This window comes from Emiliania huxleyi (genome assembly GCF_000372725.1).
Source record: "Emiliania huxleyi CCMP1516 unplaced genomic scaffold EMIHUscaffold_659, whole genome shotgun sequence".
Taxonomy (NCBI): domain Eukaryota; phylum Haptophyta; order Isochrysidales; family Noelaerhabdaceae; genus Emiliania; species Emiliania huxleyi.
In genome coordinates this window covers 6,963-21,404 of record NW_005197060.1, presented here as the reverse complement: position 1 = coordinate 21,404, position 14,442 = coordinate 6,963, and the positions used below count along the sequence as shown (strand labels likewise).

Here is a 14,442-nt window from a genome sequence, read left to right as displayed (position 1 = left end):
GCAGGATTTTGGAAGGACGATCAGGGGCACAGGTGGGGCTCTCCTGCTCCTGACAAGGGACACGACAGGCTCGCAGCGCGGTGCACGGTGGACTCCCAACTCCATTGCTATGCGGGCCTCGCTAGAGGTGCGTCCTGTGTGTGTCCTCGTCCTTGAGGGTCTTGAGGGGGAAGGGGAATGGGCTGTGTGTCTGTGCATGCATGCATGCATGTGTGTGTGTGTGTGTGTGTGTGTGTGTGTGTGTGTGTGTGTGTGTGCGTGCGTGCGTGCGTGCGTGCGTGCGTGCGTGCGTGTGTGCGTGGGTGGGCGCTGTGCGAGCCGCCCTGAACGCCACGAGCGCGCCGCGAGCGCCATAGCGCCGCAAACGCCGGCGAGCGCCGTCACGGCAGCGCGTGCGCCTCCACCCGAAAGCGGAGGTACATGAGGAGGTGCAGCCGGCATGCTCTATCAACCCCGCAGCCGCGGTGGCGCGACCGGACCGCGGTTCGCTCCGGCGCCTTTTGGCACCAGTTCGAATCGTGGTTTTGGCGCGCGCCCTCGCGGAGCGACGCGCGGCGCGCGCGCGTGTGCGCGTCCGCACCAAGCGCAAGCCGAGCCGTTGCCGTCTGCCGTCTGCCGTCTGCCGTCTGCCTTTTGGCCGACGGCCGCCGCCGCCGCCGCCGTAGCAGCAGAGCGCTCGCTGCGTCGCATTTTGCGCGCCGCGCAGTGTGGACGCGCGCCGCCCAGCGCCGAACGTGCCGGAGCCGGTCCGGCGCGCGCGGGCGGCCAGCGCCTGTAAACAGACAGCCGTGCCGCCCGCACGTTCAAAAGTGAATTCGCTCCAGGTGAGCATGCGATTCACTCCCTTTCGGTCTCTAAGCGTCTCCTCGCTAAAATTCTTTCGTTTGGCGAGACTTCGCATATTCATGAACACCGACAAGGGCAGGAGCTCGCTCCGCAGCCGCGCCAAGGGCCTCTTCTCGCGTGGCCGCGACCTGGCCAAGGGTCTGTACGAAAATGCCACCTCTTCCCAGGCAGCCGACGGCAGCCACGAATACGACCCCGGCGCCTTTGGAGAGGTGCGCGAGCTGTGGGTCCAGCGGCACATGGCGCTGCGGCGCGACGACTACACGACCCGCCGGCCGCTCACGTTTGGCGTCTCCACCTGGAACGTCGGCGGCAAGCGCCCGCCTCCCGCCACTTCGTCGGGCCTGGTGCCCGAGACGCTCGACCCGTGCTGGCTGCTCCGCGGCGGCGCGGCGGAGCGGCAGTGCGATGTGCATGTGGTGGGGCTGCAGGAGGTGGTCGACCTCTCGGCCGGCAACGTCGTCCGCCTCGAGGCTGGCTCGGGCGGCGCGCTCTCCTCTGCCGCGGCGGCGTGGGAGGCGCACGTGACTGCGGCGTTCGGCGCAGACGAGTACGTGCGGCTCGTGGCGCGGCAGCTGGTGGGGATGCTGCTGCTGGTGTACGTGCGCGCCGACCTGGCGCCCTTTGTCGGCCGCGTCGCCTCGGACGCCGTCGGCACCGGTGCGCTGGGCCTGCTCGGCAACAAGGGCGCGGTCGGCGCCTCGCTCACGCTGCACGCGTCCAGCTTTGCAATCGTCAACTGCCATCTGGCGGCGGGCCACTCGCCGGGGGCGGCGGAGGGGCGGAACGGCGAGTTCGCGCAGATCGCCGCGCGCTTCGCCTCCCTCTCGCCCGCGCACCGCGCCGACCGCGCCGCCCTCGCAGCCGCCGAGGCGGCGGGCGGCCCGGCCGGGCTCGATAGCGGCGGGCCGTCTGGCGAGGAGGCGCGGGTGCGAGGGGTGCGTCTGTGACGAGGGATGGTTGGCGGGCGGTAGGCGGGCTGTCGCTCGAGGACCACGACTACGTCATCTGGCTCGGCGACCTCAACTACCGCCTCGAGGTCGACGACGAGATCACTCGCTCCCTCGTCGCGGCGCGGCCACGCTGCCGAGCCCCTCGCCCCTCTCGAGTGGCGGCGCAGGAGGGGCTTGCTACTGCGCGATAGGCGGGCCGCGTCGGCGAACTGCTCGCCGCCGACCAGCTCCGGTCCGCCATCGGCTCCGGCGCCGCCTTCCAAGGGTGCGACCCCTGCCACGTCTGCCCTCGCTGCTCGAGCAGCGCGTCGCAGCCTGCCCGGAGCCCCGCGCCAGGTACCGCGAGGGCGCCGTCTCCTTTTTGCCGACGTACAAGTACGACCCCGGCTCGGACGAGTACGACTCGTCCGAGAAGCGGCGCGCGCCCGCCTGGTGCGACCGCATACTGTGGAGGGAGTGCGCGGACGCGGGCGCGGGCGGGCCCTCCTCGCGCGCCTGCCCCGCGGAGCCGTCGTGCTGCCTCGAGTACGGCCGGTGCGCGGCCGGCCCCGCCTCTCCCGACGCGGCTCTGCCCGCCCGCCACGCCCCGCCCGCCACGCCCCACCCCCCGCCCGCGTGGCTTCGCCAGGCACGAGCTGCGCCTCTCGGACCATCGCCCCGTGTCGGCCGCGCTCGCCCTGCCGGTGGCCGTGGCGGACGAGGAGCGGCGGCTGGCGGTGCACGGCGAGGTGTGCCGCACGCTCGACACGTGGGAGAACGAGTGCCTCCCCTCCGCCACCCTCGCGCCGTGGGACCTCTCCTTTGGCGAGATGTAGCCGAGATGCAGCCGAGATGTGGCCGAGATGCAGCCGAGATGTAGCTCCCCCCTCTCGAGCCGTCGGGACCTCTCCTCTTGGCGTCGCACGCCTCGGCATATGTCCGGGACATGTCCGGGACATGTCCGTGACGTGTCCGTGACATGTCCGTGACGTGTCCGTGACGTGTCCGTGACGTGTCCTGGACACGTCCCGCAGGACTCGTCTCGCTCGGCACGCCCGCCCGCTTGCCCGCTCTCCTCTCCAACACTGGCCAGACGGCGCTGCAGTACCGCCTCCTCGACCAGCCGACCGACGAGGCGGCGCCCCCCTGGCTCTCGGTGCTGCAGGAACCTTCCATGAACCTTCTCGGAACCTTCCTACAGGCGGCGCCCCCGCGCTGGCTCTCGGTGTCGCCCGCGGCGGGGCTGCTCTTGCCCGGCGAGAAGGTCAGCCTCACCGTCACGCTGCTCGTGCGCGCCTCCGAGGCCGCACCCTTCAACGCCGGCGAGCCGCTCGAGACGTTCGCGCTGCTCCGGCTCAAGAACGGGCGCGACCTCGTCCTCCCCGTCCCGTCCCGAGACCGGGGCACGCGCACGCACATGCACACGTCCATCACACGTACACGTCCCGCAGGCGCGACATCGTCCTCTCTGTCTCGGCGCAGTGGCAGCCAACTTGCATCGGCGTGAGGCTCGAGTCGCGCGCACGCGCCGGCGAGCCCATCCGCGCCGCGCCACCCGCAGGGGAGGGACCGCCGGCGCGACCGGAACGGCGGGGAGGGGGGGAGGGAGGAGGAGAGGGCGACCGTGCAGCGGCGGCGGGAGGAGAGGCCGCTACAGCGGCGGAGGCGGCGGAGGCGGTGGTGGAGGATGGGGAGGAGGTTGCGCCGGACGGGCAGGAGGAGCCGGAGGCGACGCCGGACGCACCGCCCCCGCCGCCGCCGCCGCCGCCGCCCCCGCCGCCGGCAGCAGCCGCGGGGGCGTCTTCAGCGCCCGCCCCGGCGTCTGCGCTGCCCAGCCTGCCGTTCGAGTTCTTGCTCCTCGTCTCGACGCTCGACGCTGTGCTGAGCCACGCGCACAACGTGGCGGAGGCGGCGCTCGACGCTGCGGCGCACGGCGGCGCAGGCGCCTGCCACGGGGCGGCGGAGCTGGCTCGCACGAGCGCCGTCGAGATCGAGACGTGGTTCCGCCACCCGCTTGGCTGGAGCGCCGACGAGAGCGCCGTCCTCCGCGCCGCCGACGAGGGGACGCCCATGCCACCCGTGCCGACCTCAGCTGTCGCCGCCGTGCTGCTGCGCTGGGTGCGATGCCTCGCCGAGCCGCTCGTTCCTCAGCCGCTGCACGCCGCCGCCGAGCAAGCCGCCTCCCACGCGCCCGCCGCCGTCGCCCTCGTGGCGCGCCTCCCCCCGGCGCACCTCGCCGTCTTCCGCGCACTCACGCTCTTCCTCCGCCGCGTCCTCGTCGGGTACGCGGGAGTCGCAGCCGCCGCAAAGGCGGCGGCGGCCGCCGCCGCGGGCGTCGAGCAGGAGCCGGAGTCTGCGGGCGCAGCTGCGGCGCTGCAGGCGAGGGTCGCCGCCGCCTTCGGCGAGGCGGTGCTCGCCACACGAGGGGGGGCGGCCTCCGCCAAAAAGGCGGCGGGCGCGGCGCGCTGGAAGGCCGCCTGGTTCGGACATGTGCTCGCCAGCCCGCGGTAGTGAGAACAGCTCAGCTTGCGAGCGATTCTCTCGCGCTCCGTCTTACGTTACGTGTGCATTTGTGTATGTGTATGTGTGTGTCGGTTGCGCCCGCGCACAGGCCACAGCCGCACCGCCACACCGGCGCCGTGCGGCGTGGTGCGTGTCTTTTTTTTATTGAGAGACGGAACTCCGCGGAAATGTTTTTTGTATTTTGAGAGAGAGAGAGAGAGAGAGACATATTGAGAGCAGCTTAGCAGAGGCGCGCGCTCGCCTCCCACCCGTGTGCGCAGCGCGGTCGGTCTGTGTCCGTGGTCCGCCGGCATATGGGCGCGGGGGGCCGCGGGGCGCGGCGGGGCGCGGCATCGTTCCGGATACCTCAGGTCTGTTTGAGATGTCTCGGACCAATCTCGCCCACACGCACACCTGGACACGACGCGGTGGCCCTAGCCCGCGGACACAGCACGCACACGCAGCACGACACACACAGATACAGGAATTTCACGCACGCACGGAAAAACAAATCGCACGAAAAGAAGCCGCAGAGATGGTGAATGTTTGATCTCATAGGGCAAAGGGGTTGATTCCCGTCTCTTGCCAGAGATCGAACGGATTGATGCCTTCGCGACTCAGCGCGGCTAGCTCCAGAATCTTTGGCAGCACTGCAGGGTTGGAGAGTATCGCCGGGATCGCTGCCAGGAGCACAAAGCACGAGGATAGGATGATCGTGCGTGCGGTCCCGGGCGTCCGCTCCTCCCAGGTCCACTGCCGTGCGGTGCGGAGCCGTGTCGCGTTGCGCAACTCATCCATGCTCCACTCATCGCGGAGCAGCACATACCGCGACCACGCGCCACGCAAGCGCCCTCGCCGCTTCTCTGGCTGCTCAGAGAGGCGAGGCGCGTCCAGCCTAGCCACGGCTGTTGGAAGGGGCGTGTACTCGGCAGCTGCGCCGCTCCTTTCTTTCCTCGCACCTCGGGCTGTTCCATCGCTCCTCATCTCCTTCCAACCTAGGCGGGTCGGGCGGGCGGCAGCTGCAGCAGTTATTGTAGCGCCCACGCTGACGGCGGCGGTGAGCGTGGGAAGCAGCGCGTAGAGCAGGCGCATCGGCGGAAGGAGGAGCGCTGTCGGTAGAGTGGGAGGACAGGGCTCGGTCGGCCGCCGGAACAGGCTGCTGGTACAGGGAAGTGCGCGAAGGCAACGCAGCGCAACACGGCAATCGTTGCGAGGCCTTGGGGCGGGGGGCGGGCTCCTGCGTTTCCTCCCCGGATCCCCCATCAGGTGAGAAGACCCTCTACGAGGGCCCCCCACGAGGGCCCCCCACGAGGACCCCCCACAACAACATACCTAAAACCCCACGAGGACCCCCCACGAGGACCCCCCACGAGGACCCAGGCACGACCTCGTGGCGGGTGCCCAGCAGCATCGCAGCGTACGGAAAACGAGAACTCTCGCGTACGTTTTACCAGCGCCGACACCAACGGGGCGCCGGCTTTGAAACTCTTGTACGCCCAAACTTTTTACGTCGTCATCAGAGCCCATGGCGGACGACGACGAGCTGGACGAGGAGGCACTGTTGAACAACACTCTTGGCCCGGTCGTTGTGCCAAACAGCGGAGCGGCAGCGGCCGCCGACTTTGCACGCTCCCACGACGAGGCCCAGATGCACGCGGTGGCCGTGGACGACAGCGCGCCCAAGCGCCACCTTGACCAAGCAACGATGGAGGCGGCCGCACCCAAGTTTGCAAGGACGCAGGTCACAGGCCTCCCTCGCGACGGGTACGCGAGCATCATCACACCGCCGACCCCTGCCGGCGGCAACCCCACAACTGGCGCCTGGCCTTGCCACCGCTGCGGGCAGACCGACCACTGGGCCCGCAACTGCCTTCACATCGCAAACGCGACGACCGCTCGCCTTCCATCACTTTGCCACCTGTGCGGCGCCAGGATTCTGCCCGGGCAACGCATCGTCAAGCCCAAGGTTGGCCCGTGGGCGGGCAAGTGGGTCCATCACAAGTGCGCTCTGGGCCACCTCGTCCATACGGGGTTCATCACCGAGGACGATGCTGCCCGCGTCCGGGACGCAGATGGCGCCTGAGAGGCGAGCGGGCGGAGGCGTATATAGTAGCACTGAGTGTGTGTGTCTGATTGTGTGTCCCGCGACGCCTTATGTGGGACGACGTGCCACTGTGTTGCGGTGTCGTTAACGCTCAACCGCACGTCCGGCAGCCAAAACGGACGCCATTTTTGGACTCTCCTGCGTACGTAGTACCTACGTACCCCTGGGTCCCTGGCCAAAGTACATTGGAACTTTGGCCCTAGCCAAAGTACATTGAAACTTTGGCCCCTGTAGCAGCCTTGGCATCGGCGTGGACCAACCGTCGCCAGCGCGAGACCAGCGCGAGACGTTGCTAGAGTCAACTTTAGCATCGGCGTGCGGCGCCGCACGCAGGCGTGTGACGTTGCTAGAGACAACTCTAGCATCGGCGTGCGGCGCCGCACGCAGGCGTGTGACGTTGCTAGAGTCAACTTTAGCATCGGCGTGCGGCGCCGCACGCAGGCGTGTGACGTTGCTAGAGTCAACTTTAGCATCGGCGTGCGGCGTCGCACGCAGGCGTGGTGACGTTGCTAGAGACAACTCTAGCATCGGCGTGCGGCGCCGCACGCAGGCGTGGTGACGTTGCTAGAGTCAACTTTAGCATCGGCGTGCGGCGCCGCACGCAGGCGTGGTGACGTTGCTAGAGTCAACTTTAGCATCGGCGTGCGGCGTCGCACGCAGGCGTGTGACGTTGCTAGAGTCAACTTTAGCATCGGCGTGCGGCGCCGCACGCAGGCGTGTAACGCTTTAGCATCGGCGTGCGGCGTCGCACGCAGGCGTGGTGACGTTGCTAGAGTCAACTTTAGCATCGGCGTGCGGCGTCGCACGCAGGCGTGGTGACGTTGCTAGAGTCAACTTTAGCATCGGATCGCAGGGTTCCGCTCCGACCCAGATTTGGGTCGTTCACCTATACCTACCTATCCTCAGGCCGCAATCTACCCTTATAAGTCTCTTGTGCCGGAGCGCCGACCGCTCTTGAAGCCGCGAACCAGCTCATTCAAACTCGGCCGTCCCGCCGCAAATCGTCGGCCTCAGCTCGGGAGCCACGGCGCGCATGGGGGGCAAGGAGCGAGAGCGCGAACCGCCACCGGCCACCGACGACGAGGATGCGACGCAGGCGACCACGCAGGAAGGCGACCACGCAGGAAGGCGTCGTGCGGGAGTCATCCGGCAAGCGCAGCCGACAGCGCAGCATCACCAGATCACCGCTGGGCTTGCAAGCGGCGCAAAGCGAAGGGCCGCCGCCATGTCGCAAGCTAGGGGAGCGGGCGGCGAAACGAATGACCGATCAGCGGCGACGCCGCCATGAGCAGCGTGGGAAATCACAGCCAGCACCGATCACCTTTGACGCTGCGGTGGCAAAGGTCGCGTCGGAGGCAGCTCTCGGCGTGGCGGAGGTTGAGGACTTCCGCGACTGGCTGCTCGACCCACAGCAAGCTGGACAGCCGATCAACGGTGAACGCATCACCGAGTGGCGCGCCTCCGAAGCGTACGAGCGCGCCCGGCTCGAGTACTTGGACGGTTGCATGTGCGAGGGTGCGTGCACGTGCACCTACGACGGTGTAGGCATCGCCCCAGACGTGCCCGGAGTCACCTGCGACTACTTCGACGAGGCGCTTTTGGAGCCGCGCGACAACGACGGGCAGCCATCAGGCGGGGATTGGGTGCCGGAGGGCTGGGATGGCGTCGAGGCCGATCGGCATGAGGAGCGGGCTAAACTCGAGCGTGCCAAGCGGATTGAGCGAGAGAAGCAAGACGACCTCGCACACGCTTCAGAGAAAATTTGGGTGCAAGATTCTGAGACTGGTGATTGGCGCCTCTCCACCCGTGGCAGCATTGCCAACTTTCGCAACCGCCGTGTACAAGCTTACACGGGCGATGCTGCTGAGGCCGATGCATACCTGCGCGACCCGGGTTCAGAGGCGTCACAGGCATGGCTCGAGGCGCAGCTTGCTCCAGGCGGTGGAGGTCCGACACCGCCTGGCTCGCCCGCCTACGGGGATGACTGTTACTTCTCCCACCCGGACTCGCCAGTGAGGCGGCCACGCGAGGAGGCGCCTGACGACAGCGACGCATATGAACTCGACCAGGAACGCGCGCTGGAGTTGCAGGGGCGCATCTCCTTATTTTATGGCCGGCCTTGGGACGAGGTGCCGAGAGGCGCGACGGTGCCAGTGACTTGCGAGTGGACCATCGCATCATTCAGCCGACAGCAGCAAATGCAACGCCCGCTCTCGCCCGCACCGGTAGCCACGGACTTTGACATTGAGGACAAGTTTCTGCAAGAGCGTGCGCGGTGGTTCCGCGACCACGGCGGTGGCGGCGAGCTGGAGGGCTCGACACGAAAGCAGAACGAGGCATTCCAGCGCTTGAAGGACCGCCTCTTTAGCCTTCGCCGCGACCGCGCGAACCCGTCGGGCACACCGCGTGCCTCGCAACGCCGGGCGTCGGGCGCCGGATCAAGCACCGACCCCCTTTGAGACTGTGGATGATGCCTGGGACTCGAGTCTGGTTGGAATGGAACATCGGAAGAGCTTTGCATTAGCCATTACGAATTATTAATTGCGAAAATGTTACGAGCGAGGTAAATCCGATGCCGTTTGCAGCACTCTCGAACGTCGGTGGAGGGGATAAGGGATAAGTGAGTACCTGTGTGCCAGGAGAAAAAGGCGGGGACCCGCTGCAGGTCCCACACTAGTACACAGATATTGGACTGCTGAGGGTGGACTGTTGAGGGGGATGAGGTGCTCTTGGGTGGGCCATTTCTTTCCCCTCGACTTCGAGTTTCCCGGCGGCGCGGGCTGTCGATTGACTCCTGCAGACGCGCAGCCGCTTGTCTGCAGATGTCCGAACCAAACAGAGAGGGCGCCGAGGGCGCCGGCCAGCCCTCCGACGATGACGACTTTGCCGCTGCGCTCGAGGCCTGCATGGCTTCAGACGAGGACGACGAAATGGAAGAAGGCGAGGACCTCCTGACAACGCTACCGGACGACTGCCTGCTCCGCATACTGCGTTTCCTCCCTCACGCGTCACTGCTGACCACCGCATTGCGGAGCGTCAATAAGAGGTTTGGCGATGCAGTTGCAGCCGAAGGGGTCAGTCGCACTCGCGATCGACTGAAGCAGAGCCTCGAGGCGGGCTTCGCTGCGGACATCCGACGCAGCGAGGGCGGCGGCGGTGGCAGCAGCAGCAGCAGCGCTGCCGGCAGCAGCGGCGGCGGCGGCAGCAGCAGCGATGTCGACATGACACCGCCTCCACCCCCTCCCGCGCCGCCGCACGGCCGCCTCGACGAGCTGGCGTCCGCGCTCGAGCTGGCGCTGCGCACCTGCGGCGGCGCCACCTTCCGGCTCAAGTTTCGCCCGCTCGTCTTCAACCTCGGCGACCCTAAGAACCCGCAGCTGCGCCGCAAGCTGCTGGACGGGGCCCTCTCCCCCTCCGCGATGCTGCAGCTGACCGCGTCGGACATGGCGAGCTCGGCGCTGCAGCGGCAGCGCTCCGAGTGGCGCGAGAAGCGCAAGCGCGACTGCGTCCGCGAGCGGCCCGTCAAGGGCTTCGTCACCGACCTCTACCGATGCGACCGCTGCGATTGCACCCGCGCGGCGGTCCACCGCGCCATCCGCGCGGGCCAGAAGCAGGTCGACCGCGCGCGCACCTACGCCACATGCACAGACTGCAGCCACAGGTGGGAGGTGTGAGCTGTGCAGCTGCGCGCGCGGCGAAGAAGGCGGCGGCCACACAGTTGTCCTTCTTCTTTATGGTGCGAGAACATTTTTTTCTTTATTAATTGTCCACCAGGCCAGGACGACTCTCCTCAGCTGCACTGTGGCGAACGAGCCAGCAGAAAGTGGCAAAAACGGTACCAGCAGAATGGCGCGTTCTCGCCCCCTTTCCTGTACGCGTGGGTCTCAGAGGACGAATGCGCACCGGGCCTTCGAGGACATCAAAGTCGGCTGCGCCCTACGGCCATCCCGCCGGCTCTCGAGTGTCGCAGCGCGACGCGCTTCACCCCTCGACTCCGCGCTGCGAGTCGATCTGGAGACGACGCTCGGCCACCGCCAACTCCACCCTGACGCGTCGCACATGCGCCGAGTGTCCCCCCCGAGGGTGTCCTTGTATAGTATGCTTGGTTGCGAGTTAAAAAAAGCCCGTTCCGCACCCGCAGCCAGCACCAGTACACATGCCGTTCTGGCGCCCCTCGGCTGGCCAGAGGACGACTCACAATGCAAAATCGGAAAGACATCACGAGGGGCCGTATAAACGGTGCCGCAGCGGCCCGGGACACTAACAGTGAATTGCTGCCACTCGCCCGGCCTCCTCCCCCTCGGGGTCGCCCGGAAAGTGGGCTTGCGCACCGGCGCCCCCCCCAGCACGCCGACCCGAGGTGTACCCTCCGGCCACCTGGGAGGGGAGCTCACTCCAATTTTGGCCCATTGGCTTCACCATGATGGATACGGAGGTGGCCAGCCCTTGGTTGTGCACCTGCGGCGCGAAGAGGAGGTGATCTCGTCGGACGAAGGCCATGCCGAGAGCGCGCGCAGCGCGGAAGAGGGTGCGCAGCGCGTCGCGGCCGCGCACTTGGGAGCCGAGGGGATGGCCGGAGGGGGCGGGACGCCTGCATGTCCTCGAAGCTCCCATCCGCATACGCAAGCCGAGCAGCGAACGGCGGCGAGAGAGTTTGGCAGGGTCAGCAAGGACCGCGCATGGCGAAGGACCCGATTTTGCTACTTTTGCTGTTTTTCGCTGCCCATCGTGTGTGAAACCGTGAATCAGACGAGAGAGCTGCATTCCTAATAGGGTGGGCTGCTTTCACAGACCTTGTTATTGAGAAGAAAATACGTTCTTATGACGCTTTGCGCTGGTCTATGAGAGGTTGAGGTGCGAGCCCTGGAGGCCCTGGGGATGGGGGGAGACTACCCGCGCGCAGGGGGGTGGGACATTGAGATTGAAGGCGGAGGTGGAGGCGGCAGGTGCTTGGCGGGTGCGGCTGGGAGCGGCTTTGGAATCAGGACCCCTCAGAATGGGGTTTACGAGGGGGTGGGTTTGGTTGGTCACGATCGCTTCAGAATTGTTCTGGGACGCGTCCTCGGAAGTCGGCAAAGGAGCTTGTGCTAGCTCCGCTTCTCTCGCGGCCGCTCAATCCCACTATCGACTATGCCGGCTGCCATCTTCTCGGCCGCTCCCCTCGACGGCATCGACATCGAGGCTCTCCCGCCGTCGCGCTTCCTTCTCCAGCGCGAGCGCCGCTTTCCTTACCGCGACCTCAAAGGCAGGGTGAATTTCCACCTTGTCGCGGCCGCACTGGAGGAAGTCGAGGCGGGCAAGGTGGGAGAGGCCGCGCTGGCCGACACCATCCGGGCGTGGCATCGCCACGCGGACCGTGCCCTCGCCGACGAGCGGCTCACCCTATCCGAGCTGCTCCATGCGTCCAAGAGAAAGAGGGCAGCCGCGAGTCCGGCGGCGGCGGCGGCCGCCCCAGCTGGCTCCCGTCTTCGCACTGTCGCTGAGAGAGGCTTGGTGACCCCAACTCGCAGACGTGGGAGGCAGCCGCGCGACGCGACTCCGCCGACCCGCCCGCGTGCGATTCGCAACTTCTTGCGCCACGCGCCTGACTCTGACGACTCCAAGGAGGACCCCGTGTATGAGGTGCACTCCTTGCTGGACGAGCGGGCCGAGGGCGGCGAGCCTCACTTTCTCGTGCGCTGGTCGGGGTTCGGGTCGGAGGACGACACGTGGGAGCCTGAGGCCGGCCTCTCGCCAGCGCTGGTCTCCGCCTTCCGTTTTGATAAGGCGCGTGGAGAGCGCTTTGCAGGCGAGGATTACCGGACCGAGGGGAGGGCGCTACAGCTCTGGTGCTCGCGCTGCCGCAGCCACCGCAACAAGGACGACTTCTCCGTCGCCATGCGCCGCGCCCCTCCGGCGAGGCGCAGCTGCCTCCTCCACCCCGTCTCTCGGCGCAGCCGCCGCACCTAGAGCCGCGGCCCGCTAGAGCCGGCTGGATAGAGCTCGATAGACGCGGCTGAGGTAGGAATTCCTAGAGTGCCCCCGCCAGAGACGTACAGAGCGACTCGGAGCGGACAGGCAGCCTCCTTCCCGGCGCCCCGGATCGAACGGCACTCTCCCTCTCTCCTCACTACTAGTTGCATGGTGGACCGCGGACTCGCATGTGTGTGTGCAGCTGCGACTCGGTGCCCCACAGGGGGAGATAGTTGACTTGTACCCTCTCTGTGCATGCCCATGTGCCGTGTTGGCAAGTGTCCCTTTCCCCGTCCTCTCCGGTGTCCTTTCGTGTCGGGGGCGGGTTTTGTGTTGTGCTGTTGTGAGGCCGAGGCGAGCGTTGTGCGTGTGCGGGCCGCGCTCTAGACGAGCCGCGCTCTGTGCTCTCGGCGGCGCCGGCGCGGTTTGGGGTTCGCGCAGTCGCGAGCTTGTGTGGCCGGACAGCCTCTGTACGTCGACCCTTTAGGGTCATGCTCATGGGCCTTCAACACTATATGGCTTTCGGGTTTTGCTTTCGTTAACTTTTCTGGAAGAGAGAAAAAGATATATTACTTTTTTGTTTCATACACATGTCACGCGAGAACAGAGCAGTCCCCCGATGTACCATGCGAGCATCTCGCAGATCGCGGAGCTGATCAGCATTTTTGTCTCACTTATTGCTGTGCAACCTCCAACCTCACTCCTACGTCTTTCCACGTGACGACGCCTCGTCCCTCGGCGGCAGTGCTCGGCTTTGGCAGCGCGAAGCGGAGCTCGGCGCGCCCTCCCATCACCGGCGCCGCGAGCCGCTCGCCCGAGCTGCGGCCGACATGCCTGCGCGCTCGCCCCGTTCGGCTCAGGCCGGCTGGTGGGAGAGGGGGAGGGGAGAGGGGTTGGAGCCACCTCGCCGGAGGGACGTCGAGGCAGTTCCAAGGCGTGGTGGCGTCCAGGGCGAGCACCTGGCCGGAGTGTGCCGGCACGCAGCGCAGCAGGCGGAGGAGCGCCTCGCTCGGCGCGGTGGGCAGGCCGAGCGGGCGGTGGCCCACCCAGACGTTGACGAGCAGCGTGAGGCGTTCGCCGTGCGAGCGCGGCTCCTGCCGGACCGGGCGGGGGGCGCGTGAGGCGAGAGGGAGGGGAGGGGGAAGCGAGCCGAGCCCACCGCCTCCGGCCCGGCCAGCTGCGGCGGGCAGCCGTGCAGCAGCCGCCCGTCGAAGCGGAGCAGTCGGCGAGACTTCGGGTACGAGACGGTCGCGGCGATGGCGCCGCCCTCCCACGACCCGTCTGCGGGCGGCAGCAGCCGGCCGTGCTCGTCGGTCCGCGCATCGAGCACCACCGTGGGTGCGCCGCCAGACGTGAGGTAGGTCACCGTCGACACGAGCGGGTGGGCAGTCAGCCCGCTGCTGTCTAGCAGAGACTCGTCCTTGTCCCAGTGCCAGTTGATCGCGTGCTCGCCCGCCGCGCGGCGCTGCACCCAAAACTCGGCGCCGCAGGTGCCGCCGTCAAGGAGCCCGGCGATGTGCAATCGGGCTCGGTCCTGCTGGTCCTGCAGCTCGGACAGCAGCAGCTGTGCAACGTAACGCAGCAAGGCCGGAGAGCAGCCTGGAGAGGCGGGGTGGCGCGGTTCGCTGGCGAGTTCGACGGCAGCTGAGAGCGGAAGGAAGAAGGACGCGGCGCCATGCCGTGCGCGAAGAGCGCACGCGTCGCCCCGCAGCGTTCGCATCTGAGCTGCGGAGAGGTCGACCGCCCGCTCATGCACGTAGACATTAAAGCCGCAGCTCTGACACAACACGCTGCTGTCGAAGCTCACCTCCTGCGCGTCGCGACGCGTGCGCCGCGCTTTCGCACGCACTCGCCAGTATTCTCGCCGGCTGACGGGCCGCTTCATCCGCCGCGCCATTTTTCAGTGTACTCAGGAGAAAAGAGACAGGCGGTATGTCCTCTAGGCCCCTAAGGGCCCTCTCTCAGTCTCAGTGTATGTAGCTCTTACGAACATACCCGTAGGCGAACTGCTGTCGACTGCTGACAGGGTTTTTTAGAAATAATCGGTGGGTTCCGGATAGCGGTGATGAGGATGTTGCCATTGGCCGCCGCCGCGTCCTCTTTGCG

General features: G+C 67.2%; 3 protein-coding genes across 3 annotated transcripts; 2 read left to right on the top strand and 1 right to left on the bottom strand.

Moving 5' to 3' along the window:
• Positions 1-830: 830 nt before the first annotated feature.
• EMIHUDRAFT_248361 (hypothetical protein) lies at positions 831-4,661 on the top strand (the record flags this gene model as incomplete). The annotated part of the gene is made up of 10 exons (XM_005762907.1): positions 831-1,639; positions 1,801-1,885; positions 1,991-2,064; positions 2,136-2,333; positions 2,428-2,527; positions 2,980-3,167; positions 3,230-3,281; positions 3,627-4,070; positions 4,158-4,258; positions 4,652-4,661. The coding sequence occupies 10 exons, from the start codon at positions 831-833 to the stop codon at positions 4,659-4,661; spliced, it is 2,061 nt and encodes a 686-aa protein (XP_005762964.1).
• Positions 4,662-9,206: 4,545 nt separating this feature from the next.
• On the top strand, positions 9,207-10,058 carry EMIHUDRAFT_248356 (hypothetical protein; the record flags this gene model as incomplete). The annotated part of the gene is made up of 2 exons (XM_005762906.1): positions 9,207-9,458; positions 9,657-10,058. The coding sequence occupies 2 exons, from the start codon at positions 9,207-9,209 to the stop codon at positions 10,056-10,058; spliced, it is 654 nt and encodes a 217-aa protein (XP_005762963.1).
• Positions 10,059-13,010: 2,952 nt separating this feature from the next.
• On the bottom strand, positions 13,011-14,233 carry EMIHUDRAFT_120554 (hypothetical protein; the record flags this gene model as incomplete). Its single annotated transcript, XM_005762905.1, has 3 exons — positions 13,011-13,170; positions 13,240-13,430; positions 13,496-14,233. The coding sequence occupies 3 exons, from the start codon at positions 14,231-14,233 to the stop codon at positions 13,011-13,013; spliced, it is 1,089 nt and encodes a 362-aa protein (XP_005762962.1).
• Between the last annotated feature and the right edge of the window lie 209 nt (positions 14,234-14,442).